General features: G+C 44.2%; 1 protein-coding gene across 1 annotated transcript; it reads left to right on the top strand.

Moving 5' to 3' along the window:
• Positions 1–1,601: 1,601 nt before the first annotated feature.
• FKBP9 (FKBP prolyl isomerase 9) lies at positions 1,602–19,516 on the top strand. Its single transcript, XM_063406811.1, has 10 exons — positions 1,602–2,001; positions 5,701–5,846; positions 6,441–6,630; positions 7,312–7,457; positions 8,989–9,178; positions 11,228–11,373; positions 12,529–12,715; positions 14,583–14,728; positions 16,420–16,583; positions 17,963–19,516. Exons 1-10 carry the CDS (start codon positions 1,745–1,747, stop codon positions 18,143–18,145), a joined length of 1,755 nt encoding a protein of 584 aa, XP_063262881.1. The 5' UTR covers positions 1,602–1,744; the 3' UTR covers positions 18,146–19,516.
• Positions 19,517–21,453: the final 1,937 nt, after the last annotated feature.

Genomic DNA, 21,453 nt, shown 5'->3' with positions numbered 1-21,453 from the left:
AGATTAGTAAGTAGTTGGATCAGTGGCTCAGAGTCCTGATGGACATCAGTGACAAGTGGTGTCCCTCTGAGGTCTGTACTGGGACCAAATGCTATTTAATATCTTCATTAAGGACTTTGGTAGAGGGATCAAGTGCGCCCTCAGCAAATTTGCAGATGACACCAAGCCGAGTGGTCTGGTTGACACACTCAAAGGACAGGATGCCATCCAGAGGAGCTTAGGCTGGAGAAGGAGGCCCATAAGAATCTCACAAGGTTTAACAAAACCAAGCGCAAGGTGCTGCACCTGAGTTAGGGCAACCCCTGGTATCAGCACAGCCTGGGGGATGAACTGATTGAGAACAGCTCTGGGGAGAAGGATATGGGAGTGCTGGTAGGTGAGAGGCTGGACACGAACCAGGAATGTGCATTTGCCATTGCCAGTCCAGAAAGCCAAACGTGTCCTGGGCTGCATCCAAAGGAGTGTGGGCAGCAGGGCGAGGGAGGGGATTCTGTCCCTCTGCTCTGCTCAGGTGAGATCCCACCTGCAGTGCTGCATCCAGCTCTGGGGTGCCAGCACAGGAAGGACATGGAACTGTTGGAGCGAGTCCAGAGGAGGCCACCAAGGCAATTGGAGGGATGGAGCAGCTCTCCTAGGAGGAAAGACTGAGAGAATTTGGTTTGTTCAGCCTGGAAAAGAGCAGGCTTCAGGGTGATCTAATTGCAGCCTTTCAGTACCTGAAGAGAACCTACAAGAAAGATGGAGAGGAACTATTTACAAGGGAGAATGGATTCAAACTGAAAGATAGTAGGTTTAGATAAGATATTTGGAAGAAATTTTTTAACTCTGAAGGTGATGAGCTACTGGCACCCGTTGCCCAGAGAAGCTGTGGATGCCTCATCCCTTGAAAGTGCTCAAGCTCAGATTTGATGGGGCTCAAAGCAGCCCCGTCTAGTGAAATATATCCCTGCCCATGTCAGGGGGTTTAAACTAGATGATCTTTAAAGTCCCTTCTAACCCTAATCGTTCTGTGATTCTGTCTTTTCTCTGTGTCCTTTGGAAAGGTCCCCTGCCAGCGAGTTGCAAATCCCTGTGACAGCACTGGTGTGCATCAATACGCATTTGCCAACAGCCTCGTATCTTTGCGGGTTTCATCTAAAATAGAACATTTACGATCGGACTTTAGGCTTGCAAATAACTCGAAGTCGTGCCGGGAGTACGTGTGCAAGGCAGAGTGACAAAAGCCCCTTATGCGGGGGGTCAGCTGCCGTGTTTTGGGTCCCTCGCAGGGGGCCCAGCAGCTCGGCTCCCAAGAGCTGCGGAAAACCTGCGGGAAATGGCGGGGTTGTGGCTGCGCGTTTCCGACTCTCGGGGTCCGCTCGTCTCCCGTGCTACCTTCGGGAGCGGAGGGGCGCCGGGAGGGCGGCGGGGGCAGCGCCACGTCGCACCTCCGGCCCGGGCAGGGAGCGGGGCGGGGGCGACGGTGCCACCGCTGCGCTCCGGACTGCGCAGCCCCGCGGCGGGCGGGGGCAGCCGGCGCCGGGGCTGCTCCTCCCCCGTCCCGGGTGGGAGCGCTTCATCCACGTTTGCAAGTTTGCAGCGGTGGGGGGAGGAGGAGGAGCGGGCGGGCCGGGGCGGGCGGCTTCCCTCCCTTCCCTCTTTTCCCTCCCTTCCCTTCTTCCCTTCATTCCCTCCCTTCCCTCCATCCTCCCTTCCTCCCCTCCCCGCCGAGCGCGCCCTGCGGCTGCCCCGCTCGCTGCGCTCCATGGCGGGGCCGGCGGCCGTGCGGCGGCGGGGCCCGGGCTGCGGGTCGCTGCTGCTGCTGCTGCCGGCGCTGCTGGAGAGCTGGGCGGCCTGCCAGGCGCCGCCGGTGCCCGCCGCCGGAACGCCTCCGGACGGCACGGAGCTCGGCGTCGAGCGGCGCTTCGTGCCCGAGAGCTGCCCGCGGGCCGTGCGCCCCGGGGACTTCGTGCGCTACCACTACCTGGGCGCCTTCCCCGACGGCACCCGCTTCGACTCCAGGTCTGGCACACGCCCGCCGCGGGGTTTGGATGGGCACTGTGAGGGGAAGAGGAGGGCAGCGAGAGGTGCTGACCCCCACAAGGGGGGGTTTGGTGGGTGTGCGGAGATTGTGGCGCTGGCTGGAGGTTCCGTTCGTGTCCCCCTGCTTTTCCCAGCAGTGCCCCGTGGGCGCTTTTGGGGCGACCGCTTGGAAACAGGTCAGCGGCAGGATGGGCAGTGTCGTACATGCGAGACATAGAGATCACCGTGCGAGGATGTCTTCGAAATATGAAGGGCAGAGAGCGGGGGTGTGACCGCTGGGGACATGGGGCAAGACCTCTGTAGTGCCTGGGTGCAGTCCGCAGTAGTTTGCTTGCCCTTATGAATCCCTAGCGCGTTCTTTCAGCTGCTTCTCCAAGGCGCTGAATGGGAGTTTTGTGCTCCAGGAGTGGACACTATAAGGTTATTCAGCTAGCCTTAGCCCGGTGAACAGGATTGTATACGGTATCACAGTCTCTCACCGTAGTGATTTCCCGCCCGTTTAATTTCCTACGTCTTCTCCAGGCTCAAACCTACTCGATTGCGATTGTTTCTGAAACATTATCCTTGCAGAAAAATAAGAATTATCAGGCTGTGCTTATATAGAATTTTTTGGATACTTTATCCTTGAATAAATGTGACCTATGCACAGTGAAGTGCCCGGCTCGTTTCCTGCTGTTATTTTGGGATCAGGAAGCCTAAACAGTGGGATCAGGAGATTGTGAAGGATGCTGCTGCTGACAGCTTATTTGTTTTTTCTTACTTCATTCATTGCCACTTGATCAAAGTATTATTTAGAAAGATAAAGCAAAATGTATTTTCGGTAATCCTGATAATCTCCCTTGTGCTTCAAGGAAAATCTACAGCCTTAGGGGAGTAACTGTCCTTCACAGCTCAGCCCTCCCTCTGGAGCTGGCTGTAGTTAGTATGCCAGTGGTGCCATATCACCAGCACTTCTCTGACCAAAATGTGGGATGTGATAGCTGGCGCTTCAGCTGGTGTTGGTGCAGTTTCAGTGACAAGGCACAGCACAGACAGTGAATCCATTGGCAGCTGATGGGCTTGGAACAGAAGTCTTAGCTGTGGATGTGAAGACACATGAAGTCAGCATCCTTGTGGCATATTTTATCAGTATGTGACAATTGGAAAACCGGCCACGTGTTCAGAAGTGTTTCTGATTGCTGCTTGTGCATTGAGCCTGGAGGGCCTGCCCAGGTGCTGGCTCTCATTTTAGTTCCAAGTTCCCTGTCATTTCGTTCTGAATTACTTGGGGCAGGACCAGACTGTGCAGAGCTGTACGGCATTTATCTCTTTGGATCCTCTAAATACTAGTAAATAAGTAGTAATGGTGGGAGTCTAGTCCAACTTGAGTATTTTTGTGGCTGCCTTCATTTCAAAAGGGTGCAAAATATCAGGTTTGTTCAACTTTGGGTTTTTTTCTTGATGGCAACTCGTGTTGATGTACACTTTTGTTATTCACTATGATCTTTTTAAAGACTGATGACAGTGTTTAATCATGTTAAGACATGGAAAAATAGGAGGACTTTATCTTCTGTAGGTTAATATTTTGGAGTGTTTGTTTAAAATTTTTTGTGTTCCCTGCCTGCAAGTTAGAGATTCAGTCAATTTATACAAAAATAAGCCCATCTTTTTACCTGCTTTTTGTTTGTTTGTTTGCTTTTTTTTTTAGTTTGTGAGCAAGCTTATCAGCATCAGTTTAATTAAACACTACTATGAAATCAGTCTAGAAAATACTCCAGATGTTGAGCTAAAGGCAGTTTTGCTTTGTTCCTTCTTCAGCTCTTGAAAATGCTCTTGAGTTTTAACATTAATTTTCTGTATTTCCAAGCAGCAGGTAGCAATACTGCTCCTCACATTATCAGGTTGTTGACAAAATCTTAGTAATCATGACTGTGTCACAAAAATTAGCATATTATTATCATTAGCTGTTTGGTTTTTTTATCAGCATTTGCATATTTTATTTCAATGGCCATAAAATGATTTGCATTTAAAAGTCTGAAATTAATTGCCTAGTCATCTACTATTAATTTGGTCAATTCCACTAATAGAAACAAATTTGGCTTAGTTTTAAGGAACCTGCAAAGTCAGTCCCAAAAAGCTGCTCAGTGCTTTGTTCAGTTCTCTGCTTTGCATCAATGTTCTCTTAACTGTACATTTATTTTACTAGAAAGAAGGCTCCTCTGTTGTAAGTTCATCCCAGATGAATTGCCGAGCTTTGTCAATTGCTACAAAATACCATTTTGGAGGGTTTCTTAGAACCTATTATGTTACTAGTCTTAACATCTTAACTATGGGTTTTTGTATAATAGAATTTGTCAGTGCCTAATTTAAATATTTTTCCGTCCTTTTCCTGGGAGTGGGATCATTACTGCAACCGAAAGTGAATGCTCAGTAATAGAGGGTTGTCTACTTTAAGAGAAATGTTTGTCAGAAGAAAAAGAAAAAAAAGGATGCAACAAACAGAAAGATCACTCAGTAAAATATTTGAGAGATTCAAGGCTGTGGGACTGCTAGGAGGCTCAGTATGTTGTGGAAGTGATGTGTACAGTCTTGGAAGGAAAGTTTGACATCATTTCCCTACGGATGTCTAGCTACTGGCTGCTGTCCAGAATTTTAGCATGCAAAAGGCACAAGCCTTTTTTTTTTTTTCCCTCCCCAGGTCTGACTTTTATGTGTGTGTATATATATATATATATAAAAATATAAAAATGTAAAAAAAGTCCTTGACATTATAAAAGGGAAAATGGAAGCAGTGAAAATTTAAAAATAGGCATGAAGCTTTTGAGATGCTTCTTGACATGTGTTTATATATTGCTTCAAAAAGTCCAATAGGAGTAATTCAGGCACATCGAAGTGGGGTCATTGTGCAGATTTAAGGTGGCCAAACGAACCATGTAAGATAGTGTTCTGCCGTGGTAACACTGCTGTTCTCCATGCTCTCTGGAAAACTGAATCATTTAAGCATCATTTATTTTGCCTTTTGAATATTCATGTATAATCACAGAGGAGGATTATTTGTTTCTTGGTTCTTGGTCTGGCAAACCTGCTGTTTAAAACATGTCTCTGTGCTTTAAATGAGAGCTGTGAAAGTGGAGGAGAAAATAAATAACCTGCTGGCAAACCTCACAGCTACTACTTAAAAAGGCATCTTTTCCCTTTGCCCTTCTCCCACAGAGATTGGAAGTGTGATGTCTCACATTGTAAAGCTTATAGGTCTTATAGTATATTTGTGATGTTGCTGACTGAAATCAATATGCTGAGATCCTAGTGTGGGAGCAGTTATTCTTTCATAGCTTATAACAGTGCTTAATTTTTCCTTCTCTTCCTTAATTTTCCAGTGCTGTTTGTAATATTAGCATGTCAATTAGCTGTTTGAGGTTCTGGCCTTCACGTGCACCTAGTACACATTGCACTCTGCTAGAATGTGTTTCACACAGGTGATGAGCAGTGAACAGAAGGAGAATTGTATTGAAGTCTCAGGAGCACCTTGGGTTTGCCCCTTCCTTTAGGAGCTGCCTTGTGATAAAGTTGTTCTGACAGGGCAAGAGGGAGACAAGGTGCAGTTAACTCTCTCTCTTTCAAAAAAAAAACCAACAAAACAAACACGGGAGGGGGGTGTAAATGAACTACTAACATTTTTGCCTGCTTTTCCCCCTGCAGCTATGACAGGGGATCCACATTCAACGTGTTTGTGGGCAAAGGTCAGCTTATTGCTGGGATGGACCAGGCTCTGGTGGGCATGTGTGTGAACGAGCGCCGCTTGGTGAAGATTCCCCCTGAGCTTGCCTACGGCAGTGAAGGCGTCCGTAAGTACAGCTGCGGGTGGGAGGGATTCCCGGAGCAGGCAGGAAACAGAGCCACGCAAGAGAGGGGTGGAAACTGCAAGTAGGGAATTTTGGGGAGGCCATCCCCTGTTCCTCAGAGGTGTTTGTTGAGCCTAGAGCCTAAAGTAATCTCTCGAGTCTCCCTCTGTGTGCTGAAGGAGGAGCAGTTCACTGAAGAAGACCTCCAGGAAATGAACCTTGCTATGAAAGTTAACTATTTATTTATATCTGCCTCCCTGTTGAATACTAAATTAAACCAAAATTGTGGTTTGGTGTTGCAGTGCTGCACAAAGTCATGTCAGTTCCAAAAGTATCTTTGTTCTACAGCCTCAGAGAGGCAACAAATGCTAACTCAAGGTAGTTTGCCTGATGGACAGCTTTGATTAGAGTTCACCTTGCTGGATTTCCCCTCATAAATAGCTGCAGCAATGGCAAGGGGCCAAGGAGTTGTAAGCACAATGGGATATAACGTGTGGATTGTGCAGTTTTTATAGGGTAGGCATGGATTGGTTCCTTTTCGCTGATACCTTGTATAAAAAGGGAAAGAAAAGTGTGTGTGTTGTTTTGCTTTTGCAGCTGGTGTGATACCCCCCAATGCTGTGCTGCATTTCGACGTGCTCCTGATAGATCTGTGGAACTCGGAGGACGAAGTGCAGGTTCAGACTTACTTCAAACCTGAGAAGTGTCCTCGGACAGTCCAGGTGTCTGACTTTGTACGGTACCACTACAATGGCACATTCTTGGATGGGACCCTGTTTGATTCCAGGTATGCAGCTGGGTTCTGTGTCTTTGTGGAGTTTAACAGGTGTGTCACCATCATTTGCTCCCCTTTGACCTGTGTAACAATTAATGTTAGTTGCCCAGAAACACAGGAAATGAACTCTGGATGTGTGTTAGTAATTCATTCAGGGATTATAGGATAGCAGTACTGACTCAAAGCAATAAAACTGTGCATTATTTCTTCATGGGCATTACCAATCCAGATGCTTTTTTAAATTTTAAATTTCATTCCCTGTATTTATATTACTATTTATTGCAGTAGTTAAAAGTCTCTATAACCAGTACAACCGTTCAGATTACATACAAGTTTTGGAAACTTGTAGGAGGTAGCAGGTGTAGCAGGGTTTGTAATGAAAGTGAGGCCCTAACACTTTCTTACTGAGATTTTAAGTGGACAGCATGTGTGCTTCGTTAGAGGCCAGTGGAAAACGAAGCTTTAGTAACAGCTGCCTAAGAGCCACTTTTCTAAGCCTCTGTGAGGTTCCTGACATGGCTAAGCACTCTGGAAAGCACCCAGCCAGCCCTTGGTGAATGAAGGACTGATACTTTTGGACTAGCAAGTTGTGAGTTACGCTGTGCGCAGTACGTGGATGTAAAGGGTGATATTGTTCTTTCCTAGGCCAGTCTGACATTTGGTTGTGATTTTGTTTTTCTTTCTCATGTTTAGCCATAATCGGATGCGAACTTACGATACCTATGTGGGAATTGGATGGCTCATTCCTGGTATGGACCAGGGCCTCTTGGGAATGTGCGTAGGAGAGAAGCGCATTATCACAATACCGCCTTTCCTGGCGTATGGAGAAGATGGAGATGGTAAAAGTTACTCCTCTAGTTGTTCCTCTTTTTTTTTCTCAACCCCAAGTCATACATGTTTTAAAACAAACTTTCTGTATTTTAAATTTATGGGCAGCATTATTACCCTGTTCAGAGAGACACTACTTAACAGACATATTGTAGATACAGTTAGAGTCCTTATATACTGAAATTTTATTCCAATCAGGGAATGTTATTTGTGATTAATGTCTAGTGGCACCAAAAGCCTGAAGACAGGTGACTACATAATTCTTTCAGACTGCCACAGAAAGCAGAAAAATGTGTTAAATATATTTTTAATTCCAGATGGGTTTTGTTGTTCTTTTTTTAACAAATGCTCTAGTGATAAGTACAAAATTGATTGTCTTGGGAGACTATGCAGCCTGCAGATCATACATAGAGGTCCATATGTTAAATAATGGGGCAGTTGGGTGTAGTTTGTGATTTTTCTTATATTCTTTCTGTGCTCTGATGTTTAAGGATGTGTCTGTAGTGTACAAGGTTTCATACCCCTTCTGTGACTTCATTACTATTACCTGTGAGGCTGAAGAGGCCTTTGTTTTCAGTGAGGCAGTGCCATTACTGTGGGAATAGAAGGAAATGTTGAGTTGGAGAATTCAGTGAAAAACCCCCTGAACCAAAAAATTACTGACTAGAAGCAAATCTGCAGAGAGGGCTGGGCAGTCACCAGCCATATGAAATTAAACAAACTGGATTCTGCACCTGGGATGGGGCAACCCTGGTTGTGTGCACAGACTGGAATGAGAGGCTGGAGAGCAGCACCACAGGAAGGGCCCTGAGGTCCTGGTGGATGACAAGTTCCAGATGAGCCAGCAGTGCTCTGGCAGCCAGGAGGGCCAACCTGGAGGGCATCAGGGACAGCATCACCAGCCGGGCAAGGGAGGGGATTGTCTGCTCTGCTCAGAGTTGGAGTGGCCTCACCCTGAGTGCTGGGGCCAGGTTTGGGTGCCACAATATAAGAAAGACATTAAGCTATTAGAAAGTGTCCAGAGGAGGGCAGTGAAGATGGTGAAGGGCCTTGAGGGGAGGCCATGTGAGAAGCAGCTGAGATCACTTGCTCTGTTCAGCCTGGAGAAGACTGAGGGGAGACCTCACTGCACTCTGCAGCTTCCCCTGCAGGAGGGGTAGGCACTGAGCTCTTCTCTGGTGACAGAGACCTCTGAAGCTGTGTCAGAGGAGGTTTAGACTGGATATTAGGAAGAGGTGCCTTACCCAGAGGGTGGCTGGGCACTGGAACAGGCTCCCCAGGGCAGTGGTCACAGCACTGAGCCGACAGAGTTCAAGAAGTGTTTGGACAATGCTCTCAGGCACATGTGTGATTCCTGGGGTGCCTTGTGCAGGGCCAGCAGTTGGACTGATGATCATAGTGAGCCACTTCCAACTCAAATAATGTATGATTCTAGTATATTTTGGGAGGGGAGCTGTGTTAATTTTCTTCAACAAACCTGTTTAAGCTTCCGCTAGAACACCTGCTGTTCCTTACCAATTTTCTGCTCTGACACTTTTGTAGGTAAGGAGATCCCTGGCCAAGCTTCCCTTGTCTTTGATGTGGTTTTGCTGGATCTGCATAACCCCAAGGATGGCATTGCTATCGAGTACCAGCTTGTGCCCGAATCCTGTGAGCGGAGAAGCCAAACAGGAGACTTCCTGCGATACCATTACAATGGCACACTTTTGGATGGCACGTTATTTGATTCCAGGTAACCAAACCATGCAACTCTACAGATTGCATTTCCAGTTTGACTCCTTTCTCCTGGCCATAATGTGCTCAAACACATTCCTTTTCCTTCATTTTTGAAAATTTTGAGTGGACTTGGAGTCTTTTTAAAAGACTCATAGAAAACTTTTCTCTATGGGAAGGAAAAGAGCTGTTTTGTACCATGGCTTTGTGTCAGACGCCATCTAGGGGTAGTGACCCACCCAGTGAAGCCAAGTGCTTTGGGCACAGAAGCCTGGAGTCTCTTTGCCCCATAGAGTTTATCTGCCAAATAGGTAATACCACTGAAGAGAGAGAAAATAGATATGATTCCATTTTGTGTCCTGAGAATTGTGAGTCAGTGTGCTAGTGGCTAGTGTGAGGTTAGTCATATTTATACTTGAAAACTGCATTTTGAAGGCTGATGTCTTTCAAGACTGAATTATGGAATTGCAGAATTCAGTACGAGGGGTTTTCTGTGGTAGAGGAAGAGGGATTACTGTGACAGTAAATTCAAAGCTCTATGGAAACATGAGCTCATGTACAGAATCACATGAATAATACCCTTGTAGGTTTCCCTGACTTTGGTTGCTTTTAGTGGAACGGTGCTTTACTGTCCTGCTCCAGCTTTCGGAACCGCTGGCAGAAGTGGCTCAAAGGAGGTGAAAATGAGCCAATGTAAAATGTTTTATGAGATAAGCTCAGAGAAAAATGTTTAGTACTACTGCAGCAGCCATTTCTGTAGACCTTGATTTACAATTTGTGAAAGCTTGTAAGTTAAGAACTCAAAGCTTATCCACAGTGTACCTATTTCTGTTTTTTGAGATATGAGTATTTTCTGAAGTAATTAATCAATTTTTGAAAATAGCCTAGTATTTATATGAGGGTTGCTGTAAAGAAATAGTAATAAATGCTTTGTAGACAGCAGCCTCTACGTCATTCTGAAGTGCTGAGAGTTGTTAGAGGGGTTGTTCATTAAAACATGGTACCCTGACCTCCTGCAGAATTCATAAATGAAGAAACAGAGCAGCTAACAATAGGGATTGAAAATCCTGGAGCTATCCAGGACAAAGTTTCTCACTAGTACAGGGAGCATGCCAAAAGCTCTGCGAATGGCTGGGGTTGAGAGCTCTAATAATATTTTCCTTTGCCTTTTTACTCTGAAATATTCAGCTACAGAAGTGTCCTGAGCAGCTCAGCCAAGGCTGTCTGGACTTAGAGCAGTTGAATAAACCTCTGAATTCCATCAGGGTCTGGTCTTGTACTGGTTTAGTTCTTTCCCAGAGCTACCCTGTAAGAGATGATTAAAACCTTTCTGCCTTCTCTTTCTTGGGCTGTGCCTTTGTGTAACATGCCTTGAAGAAAGGCAGTCATGTCCATGTAAGAAACATAATTTGTTGTTGTAGCCTTGTTTTATTCTATCATGAGCAGGTCTTCAACCTGTGTGTAAAGTGGTTGGCTTGGTTTGGAAGGGAGGGATGGTGTTGATACTGCTTCGTTGTCCGACTCATTTTAATGTTGAGCGTCCCAGGAGCACCTGTTTATCCCAGCTGCTCCTTCTAGTAGTTGAACTACATAGCTGTGGTTGCAAAATGAGGTAGTCTGCAGAGTGTCTCATGAGCATGAAGCACTTATCAACTGTATCTAGTTGATAAGTGCTTATTAAAGTTGTGTCAGAGCAGAGGAAATTTTAAAGGAGTAAACAGGGCTTTTTTTCAGTTACTTGTCAAAACCTATTTTCTGTTTAGTTTAAAATTCACACATAAAGAAGTGTGATTTTTCTTTCAAGATACAGTATAAATGAATTTGCAAATTTGTTGGCTGTTCACTTGCCAGTGTCTCACTGCTGGTAATGAGTGACCCGTGTGGCACTGACTGATGAAACCTGGTGGCCTGGATTCATGGCACATAGTTCCTTTGTGCCTCCCTGGTGCTGGTTAATGACTGTGTGTTTGACCTTAGCTGGTTTAAGGATTGTGATGCAGAGCTGTTGCAAGAGCCCATGTTTTCTTGAGTGCACCTGACACTGCTAAAATGCAAATATTTTCCGTAGTTATTCGCGAAACCGCACCTATGACACCTATGTTGGGAAAGGTTATGTGATTGCTGGAATGGATGAAGGTTTGCTAGGTGTATGCACTGGCGAAAAAAGAAGAATAATAATCCCCCCTCATCTTGGATATGGAGAAGAAGGGAGAGGTGAGCTTTGCATTCAAGTCTTCCGTAGTTAAACTTTTATTGTTTAGTTAATCTGTGTGTATTTTCATTTTGCTGGCATTTGAAAGGTTTATGAATTAGTTCATTATTTTGTGAACATCAAACTGTCAGGACCACATCCAGAATTTGCAGGATTATTTTGATTAGCTGAATGGGTAGGACAATATAATACAGAACAATCTCACATGTAACTGGTAGCCTGACCTCATTTGGGTAATTGGTGTTTCAGGCAGACTGGTACTTGGATGCCAGGAGCTCTGCAGTGTGAGATCTTCCTTCCCGCATGTCTTAAATTCTCTGTCCTGAAGGAGTTTGTCATGCAAACTTTTCTTCCCCGTTCCTTCCACAGCCACAGGTTTTGTGCACTTCTAAGCCACCGCTGTAAGCGGTGGATGCATGTAACAGTGAAGTAACCCTGTACATGTAACATACAATTAACATTTCTTTGGGAAAACTCATGGCTATCTAAACAGATTGTTGTGAGAGCCTGAATAGGATAACCCTTCCAGCTGATCACAGCGTTGTGGCTGGTGTTTCAAAAAGTGCTTCCTGGGATGTTACCTGGATAAGTGATGTAGAAATACAAGTTCTGTGCTGTTGATTTGGAATTAGACTCCTTTACCAACAAACCCCAATCCTAAGCCTGGATGTGTCTTGTTAGTCCTGGTAATGCACATAATCCTGGGAGAGAGGGGAAGAAGTTGCCTGCTTTTAGGATACTTTAAGGAATCGTAATCTTTTACATATAATGATGTTCCTTGAGGCATGAGAAGTTCTTGAGAATTTTGGTGGTCAATATTGAATTGGTACATGAAACATAAATGAGTTATTTGGGATAATCACAGGAAATACATGGTTATTGCTTAATTTGTGCATGATTTTAAAATTCAGGATAGCAAAAGGTTTTCCTTCACCATTGAACCGAGTGCATGCCTAGTGCTTTCCCACCGGTTGTCTTTCCTATGTTGGATGCAGCTTCCATCTGTCTCATCCTTTAATTTTGAATGAGAAGAGCAAAATGACTCAGTAGCAGACACAGCAGGAATACATATTCCTACAGGGAATTCCTACCTGGACGTCACCTGCTTGTTTGGGTACCATTTCTTTCTCTATTTATCTAATTTGCTTCCTATTTAGGAAAGATTCCAGGATCTGCAGTGCTGGTCTTTGACATCCACGTGGTGGACTTCCACAACCCCTCCGATTCAGTGGGCATTACTGTTCACTACAAACCTTCCAACTGCACTGTACTGAGCAAGAAGGGAGATTACCTGAAATACCACTACAATGCTTCGCTCCTGGATGGAACCCTGCTGGACTCCACGTAGGTATTTGAATGACCTGGTAAGGGAAATACTCCCAGCAGCAGTGAAGGTAGAGTGAAGTCCCTGTAAAGCAAGGTGGCAGGGAGTAAAGAATTTTTTTTTTTTTTTAACTGAGTATTTATGGAGAATCTATTTTTCTCTTTATGCCTGCCTGCCAAAGGTACATAGGAGGAGGGAAAATTAAAGACAATCTGTCATAGCATAATGAGAGAACCAAGAACAAAAAGGATGTAGGAGTGTGTTGGAGAAGAAGGTAAACAGTGTGTGTGGAGTGACGGAACTTGTTGCATGGCATTCTGTTTAAATGGGCCAGTTCAAGTGTCTGGGCCAGTCATGCCAGGACAACACAGGTCTCATCATGAGTGAACTGTCCAGGTTTATTCAGTTTCTTGGGTAGGATCTGTGTTCTCTACTGATTCAGTGCTCCTGAGAGAGGTCTGGTAGAGCTACTTGTTGTGATCTTGTTAAAGATACCTTGAGTGTGGTTTGCAGTAAATGGTCACCTGTCGTGTCTGTAGCACACATTGCTGCTCCTGTGCTGTAGAGTGGCTTTAAGTGTCAGCATGGAGAAACTATCAGAGGGCTTGATTGGGACTGTGGGGATAACATGCCTCTTCCTCCTCTCTCTTGGCAGTAGATTTATGAGGGAAGCAAAAGATTGCTCCAGTCTGTCTCCTGTAGCACTGAAGTGAGCCTGGCACACAGCTACAAGAGTATTTCTGTTAGCTTCCTTTTTTTTTTGCCTTAATCTTTTGAATAGTGCAAGTCATCCAAACAGTATTTTATTTTTTGGAAGGGAAGTTGGGAAAAGCTATTTTTAACCAGGTTATAATTAACACAGGAAGCAGCTCATAGGTTTCACAGTGTACACAATAGCTTGCAGAGCTGAAAAGCTGCCTTAATTTGGAGCATGTGGTGCGATGCTGTAGGCAAGGATGTATACAAGTAACGTGTTTGGATTCAAAACACTGTTTATATGTCAGGAATGCTCAATTTGCATTTTTGTAGCAGGAGCCAAGGGGTGGTGAGACCATCTTACTCAAAGCAGTTTTTAGAGAACCAAAGAGCATGAATCATGTGCTCCTAATTTTAAGGCTGACCTCTTAGCCACTGAATTGTTTTCCTTCCAAATAGTACTCTGTTGTACAAGCATGTCCTGCAGAGGCACAGCCAAGCCAAATAACCAAAGAAAGTCAACCAATAGAGTAAAGAGCCTTAATGCTGCACACTCTGCCTTTTGAATCACAGTCTATATTTGACTTTTAGGCTTGTAACTGGTGATATTTAACAATTTTAGAAATGAGCCATGGGCAGCAAGGTATAATTCAAAATTTAAAATGGTTAAATAGCAGTAGTACTAGCTATTCATGTTAATAACTACTACATTATAGTGACTGATTTCATTAAAAAGATGGCTGATCCATGAGAATGCACTCAGATCTCTGTCTGGAGTTGGTGGTCCTGGGATAAATGGACATTTGGAATTTTTACATCTGCTGAAAAGTCCAATTACAACAGTTAAAAGTATGTAAAAAGCAAAAGCCCCTATTTCAAGATAAAGTAGCTTGGGGGTGTAATTGGCATGATTAATGACTTTAACTGGATTCCATTCAAGAAGCCTATAATTTTAATGCCAGAGGACGTGTCAGCAGCAGAAACTTGTCTGTGTGGTGCTGGCTGTAACTTGAGAAAAACTTCAGGTAGCTGTTTGGTAGAACAAAGCTTTGGGTGTTAAGTTAATTTTTGGCAATGACAGGACTCTACTAGGAACTGCTACTTCTGTGGTAATTTTGAACAACAGAAACGTTGTTTACGTTGTTGGTTTACATTGATTTTTTTTTTCCTCATTTTTCCCTTCCTTTCCAGACACAGCCTTGGCAAGACCTACAACATAGTTCTGGGATCTGGCCAGGTGGTGTTAGGGATGGACATGGGTCTTCAGGACATGTGTGTTGGGGAGCGACGCACAGTCGTTATCCCCCCTCACCTTGGATATGGAGAAGATGGAGTTGGTGAGTGCACAGCCCTTTAGCATCTCTAGGGTGACTGAAACACTGGCATGCATGCTTTACTAGCTGCTTGAATGGGATTTTTTTAAGGTTTATCCTGTCATTATTTTAGGCACTCCCCCTCTCCCTGTTCCCCAGTGGAATGAGCGTGCTGTCTGTCTGTGCTGCGTTTCAAGTCACGCTGTTGCTGTGTCCAATAGAAAGACCATCACAGTACAGAAGGCAACACGTGCCCCCAGGGATGCTGCTTTGTCAGAACAGAAAGCTCCAGGCAGTCTGGTGTTGCAGAGGGATGCAAACTCTGTTTTCCATGAGAGGGAGTTGGGTGCTCGTGTTTGGACATGGAACATGTTATTCAGGAAACAGAGCTGTAGGGGACTGGTCAGACTAATACTTTAGGAAATTCAGAAGATACATAAACTGAGTGTAAGATGTGAAACACTGTATTGGTGCTGTTAAAACCTCAACACAAATACATTTTAAGGCAGCTTTAGGGCATTAAGGCTTATCAATTTTTGATGACGTGGACAGCAGTAATAAAAGGAATGATACAGAAGTGACAAGAACTTCCATGTCCAGGTATGTTGTTCCTGATCTTCCTGGTTAAAAGATTTGAGGGAAAGGAGTCTATCACGAGATCACCAAGATCACCAAATTCTGATGTGTGTGGAAACAGTTGCATAAGTTGTTGTGTTCTTTGAATAGCTCCAGAACAGTTTGTGGTTTATAAAGACTGTCAGGCATCACATGCAGAGCTTAATGGAGAATTAATTTGCATTAAGAGATAAGAATGCATTTCCACTTGTACCTGCCCTCTGTGAAAAATTAGTATTGTATATATGCATTGTTTTATACATGGTTTTATCTATTATACATTATATGTAATTGCATAGCTCTACGTAATAAATGGAAAATTTCCTCGTAGCATGAAAAGTCTGCTATATAAAATACCTGTCATAAGTATTTGCCATTGTTCAGGTCACATTTGATACATGTTCTGGAACATTGCATGATTTGTTAGTCTGTTGGTATATACACAGCTATCTGAAGAAATTGCTTATTTGCAGTCTCTTGCAAACACATTAGGGGTGAGCTTGATTTTTCTTTTTCGAGACTAAGTTAAACTCCTTCCATGGATTCCCTGAGGTGATATCCCAAGCTGTTGCAAAACTGTTGAGTTTCACAGAAGTACCCTGATACACAGTATATCAGCGAGATAAAAGAAAAGAATTCCCACAAGTTTAGCTTTTAAAAGTAAAAAAATGGATGCAGTTAGGATCACGAGATTATGGAATGGTTTGGATTGGAAGGGATCTTGAAGATCAGCTAGTTCCAACCCCCTGCCATGGGCAGAGACACCTTTCACTAGAACAGGCTGCTCAGGGCCCCATCCCAACCTGGCCTTGAACATTCCTGGGAATGGGGCATCCACAGCTTCTGTGGGCAATGTGTTCCAGTGCCTCAAGTTTTATTACAAAAGGTTCTTTTTATGATCAGCCTTGGTGAAGTGATCAGGAAGATATGATGGGCTAGGGATCACACTAGAGAAGTGCCTTTTGGAGCAGGAAGATAAATTTAATTGTGGATGAGAAGGAAATACCACCTTCAGTGTACGTGAGGATAAATGTAAGCGATGGATAAACCCCTCTGTGTAAGTGAGGATAAATACCCCTCTTTGCCATTTGTTGTGACAGAAGGAGAAGTGCCTGGTAGTGCTGTATTAGTTTTCGACATCGAGCTGCTGGAGTTGGTGTCTGGCTTGCCTGAAGGATACATGTTTGTATGGAATGGGGAAGTCTCTCCCAACCTTTTTGAAGAAATAGACCAGAATCATGATGGAGAAGTTCTTCTGGAGGAGGTAAGCTGAGATGGTGAAGACCCCTGCAGTGGTTTTCTTCTACCACCATCAATGCCAGTGTTGAAGGATGGGGTCTTTCCTCATTTTCTTCACTTCTTCTGCACTGGTGTTTGCCATCAAGGGAACAGGAAGACAGAGTGCCAGCTAAAACATGGCTATTCAGCTTTAGAGGCAAAGGAAAAAAAAAGACTGTAAGAATCATACTGCCTAAGATCATTTACTTGTTGTGGTTTCCTTGGTCAGCAACAAATCCTTAGGACATAAGTGTAAGAGGCAGTGTTGGTATCCAACATTCCTTTGCTGTATCAGCCTTCTTGGTGTCTTTCTGTGTGTTAATTGGCAGTTTGTGGTGAATTCCTGAGCCAAAGCTGAGCCTGCAGCAGTGCATCCAGGAGCTGTCTAATCTCTTCCGGAGCCTGGCAGTGCAAGTGGCCACCCCTTAGAGATGTGAATTGTGTGCTGTGCAGTCCAGTTCTTCCCCTTGCTTGCTTTTAAAATCTGCATTGTGAGAATGTCATTGGGTGCCCCAGTGGAAAGCCACTTGCTTTTGCCACCACCTCTGATGACATAAATCTCTCTGAGATTCTCCTCTGCCTTTTCTTTTAACTCAAATTCTATTTTTTATTCTCTTCTGAAGTCTTCTTTGTCACCTTTCTCTATCCTTCAGTTTTGTCCCTTCTTCTTTGTCCCTTCTTTTCTCCCTGGAGTGGTGCTGCCTGCAGTGCTCACAGGGCAGGCTGTGGCTCTGTGGAACAGCATGAAATGCCTTTGAGGATTTAAAAACCTAATATGGTAAAACCGAATTCTTGCTTTCCCATTTCCTAGCATTGTCTTCCACCTTTGTTTTCCTTCCATTTCCGTATTTTCTGTTATGTTTAGCTCCACGTTGGTCCTTGCAGAGAAGCAAAAAGCTTTTACTGGTGTACAGAAGGAGGTAGGGTGAGGCTGTTGCAGTCCACAGCAGCAATCATTGTTGTGTGTTGCTCCCTCACAACTGTTGCTCCTGTGTTGCGGGTGGGTTTCTGTTTTACAGTGTGAGGTTCATGTATCGCCATGCAAAATTGCTGCCCTCCATCCATACAGAGCTGTCCCTATGCCCAGCTGTCTAACCTGTCTTCCTCCTCAATTATGAAAAAGAAGTTTTCTTGTTATGGGTCCAAAACCCATTGGAATGAGTGAGGAAATCCCTGCTGAGCTCCACAGAGAGTGATTTAACCTCATGTATCTGTTCTAATTAGTCCAGTTTGGGTGGTAAAGTTCATAGGGTAGTAACAGTGTCCTACATACACTTAGTAAGTAGTAAAATGCTGGATACTCTTCATTTTCAAATGTCCATTTCACTGTGAGCTGTTTTCTTCTCCTTCCCCCCCCCCTCTTAGTTTTCAGAGTACATCCAGACTCAAGTTGATACTGGCAAAGGAAAATTAGCTCCCGGCTTTGATTTCGAAAAGATTGTTAAAAATATGTTCACCAATCAAGACCGGGATGGAAATGGTAAAGTTACTGCTGAAGAATTCAAGTTGAAAGATCAGGAGGCCAAAGAGGAGCACGATGAACTGTGAAGACAAGAGAAAACCCAAGAATCCTGAGCTGACTTACTGTTCAAACACGTGTACCAGAAGGAGTTTTGGCAAGCATGGTTCTGGCTCTGCCGGGGTGTGGGTAGGCTGTTAAAATAGGATGAGATTTTCAGTTGGAATTGTCAGGTATATCTGAAAAAAGTGTTAAGTGCCTCAAGGTGGGATGTATAGACAGGTAAGGAGTGTCCTGCTGTATGTGGGGTCTGCTTTTATGCTAAAGATTTAAAGTTCTCATTGAACAAGACACGGTCAGTTGGGTGGATGGTAGAGAGAAAACCTACCAACTGCTTTTAAAGGAGTTAAAAAAACCCTTCTGTATATTTGAGTAAGAAAATGAACCAAAATATTCCCCGTAACAATAACCTGTAAAAGCCATCAGCTGTTGGTCCCAGTTCATTTCAGAAGGTATGAGTGCTCTTCCCAGTAACTGAACAAACTCACACGGATTTTTGCCAGCAGGAAATCTGATTTGCGAATTGCAGAACATGGCTGTGCCATTGCAAAATTTACATAAGCTGTGACTTAAATTAAACAGACCTAGAATTGATCCTGTGTATGTGTTAGGTTTATACCTCACGGAATAAAAGTTTTCTACCATCTGTGCTGAATTAGTAACCTTGACTCTTGCTGGCCAGTGTTCCCACCAGTCATTCTGAAACCTTTCTAGTTGCAACCTTATTTATAGTTTTGTTAGACATTAAATATTAGCATACAGGGTCCAAATGCTGTCATAAATACTGGACACAGTTTAGTTTGTGTTGGGCTTCTGTCTCCTGTTTTGGGAATTGATAGATTAAGGAGTAAGTGCTTCGAGTTTAAGCCGCAGAGCAGTCTGCAGTGGCAAACAAACAGACAGACAGTGACAGAATCAAGAAGCAGGCCCATCTGTTTGTGTGTGCTAACGTTCTGGCCCAGCCCTCAACACAAAGCCAGCCCTGGGAGTGCTGCTCAGATTCTGTGACTGAGACCGTCACCCGTTCGCGCGACAAGTGCAGCAGAGCTGCTCGGTACTAAACACGGAACAGACCCGCCCTGTGGAAGGCCGTGGGATCCCCCTCAGTGCACAGCGTGCACAGAGCACAAACACATAGAGTGAGACACTGACAAAGAGGAGTTGTGTTTCCATTATAAGCTTTGTGTCTAGTTTCTTGCTTTCCTTCATCTGTACATGTGGGATGTAAGCTCCCTGAGATGCTCTTTCTAAAAATTGGTGTTTCAGTTGGATGAAAACATTTTGTAGTGGTTTTTAATGCAGTTCTTACAAAAAGTGCAGTGAAATATTTTTTTGAGTTTGATACCATTAAATGTTGGATAACTGATCTTTTTGTTAAATAAAATGTTGATCAAGTATTACTTTTAAAGTTTCTTTTATTCAGGAGTTTTGGTGGGTTGGGACCATGAGTTAAAGCAAATACTCTTCCTGCAGCTCTCTTCTCTTATACACAGCAGGCTTGCCCTGAATATGTTCAATACTGCCATTAATATGCACGAAAAATATTTTAAACAATGATAATGGATGATTTTATACCAGATGTAGAAGTTACGGATATCAGGGACAGGCACTTCCATTCCAAAGTTTGGGTCCAGAAAGGCTTCTTACCATCTTGTTGAAGCAGCTCTCTCAGCAGATTGTTTTTCCCTTTTGCTTTACTTGGAAGCAGGTTGCTCACTTTTTGCTGTGGTTCAGATGCAGTCCCTTCTGTGTGCTGACAAAGCTGAGAAAAGGAGTGGGAAGCAAGTTGTGATTGGAGCACTGCCAGAAGCAGAATTCAGTGTGGAAACAGCTCCTTACTCTGTTCTCATGTGTACCCCAAAAAACCAAGCCTGTCTTGTGGATATCCCCCCTCCTTTTGGAGGGATGGAACTCAGTGGTCTTCAAGGTCCCTTCCAACCCAAACCATCCTGTGTTAATCTGAATTGTTTTGTCAGAGAAAACCTTAGTGAATGAACCCAATGTTTTTGCATGGAGGAACATTCCAGATGGATCTCAGGAGGTGAGCTGAGGAGTTCCTGGTATACCAGGATAACAGAGTTGTCCTCCAGGGCAGATGCAGGAGAAAGAGAGCAGTGAACTGCCGTCAGCTGGTGATCCCAAAAATTGCTGTGCTGGATTATTTTGGAAGTGCTTGTCAGTGATGGGATAGCAGGGATGACTTTACCAGTGCCTCTGGCTAGGGTAAGTACATCTGAAGTTCTCATGCCATTGCTCCTTAGGACTTGGCAAACACAGCTTGTGATCCATCTAAAGATGTTTTTCCTTCAAGAGGAAGTTTTTGCTGCCCCTTCGCCTCATTCTCAAGCCTGCAGGTTGCCATTTTGGAAATAAGAATGCAGCTTTGGGGAAAATCAGAGAATATATGGAGAAACTTGCTGTGAAATAGTGGTGTTTATGCGGGACATTGCCCAAAGGCAACAGAGGCCAGGTCTGGTTGGCTATATTAGGCTAAACTGCTTAAAATCCAGCATTTGTGATCACTAACATAGACCCAGTCCCTTTATTTTGGCAGCTGTTGGCTTCTCCCTTGGAAGAGGGCTTGGGGCCACCTTCCTCAGCACAGGGTTGCCCTCAGGTTGACTCCTCCACATATGCTTCTCGGGTGTGTGGCAGCCCCTCAGTGTGAAGGCAGCCTGCCTTGCCCGTTCACCAAGCCGCAGCCTGGGGGCGGGGGGAGCTGGCTGGGAGGTGAAATGGTGCTGGTGTGGGCTGGGAGAGCTCAGCACAGCCCCTGCAACCCAGCTCCAGTGATAAATCTTTTCAAGTCACCATCCTGTTAGAGAAGGTGGCCTGTGAGGAATATGGATGTAAGGAGATATTTTCTATGTCAAAATGTACATTTTTTAAGGAGAAAGCAGCTATTTAGAATTAATCTAGCTCACTATCTAGCATTCATCTATTTATCAGCATTTTATTGTTGGTATTTAGGATTTGCCTATGTAGGATTTATCTATTAGTACCTACTATCTCCTGGTATTTAGAACTTACCTATTTAGAATTATCTATAGAATGTCTCTATTTTGGATTTATTTATTTATAGAATATTAGTATCTAGTTAGTTTTTTTACCATACTTAACTGAGATTATAAAAATAGATGATCACTCTCAGGGGTCATTAAGAACCAGATGTAACTGGGCTTAGCTACGAGGGGCTCTCCAGAACTCAGGCTGTTTTTACTCCTCTAACGAAACAGGCAGGGGCTATTCTCAGAGCTGGCAGCTGACTGCTGTTAGGAAAGGAAGTTGCTGGCAGCCAGGGTTGGCAATTGGTGACTGAATTGTCAGGGGCTCAGTG

This window comes from Prinia subflava, chromosome 1 (genome assembly GCF_021018805.1).
Source record: "Prinia subflava isolate CZ2003 ecotype Zambia chromosome 1, Cam_Psub_1.2, whole genome shotgun sequence".
NCBI lineage: Eukaryota > Metazoa > Chordata > Aves > Passeriformes > Cisticolidae > Prinia > Prinia subflava.
This window is presented reverse-complemented; position numbering and strand designations above follow the sequence as displayed.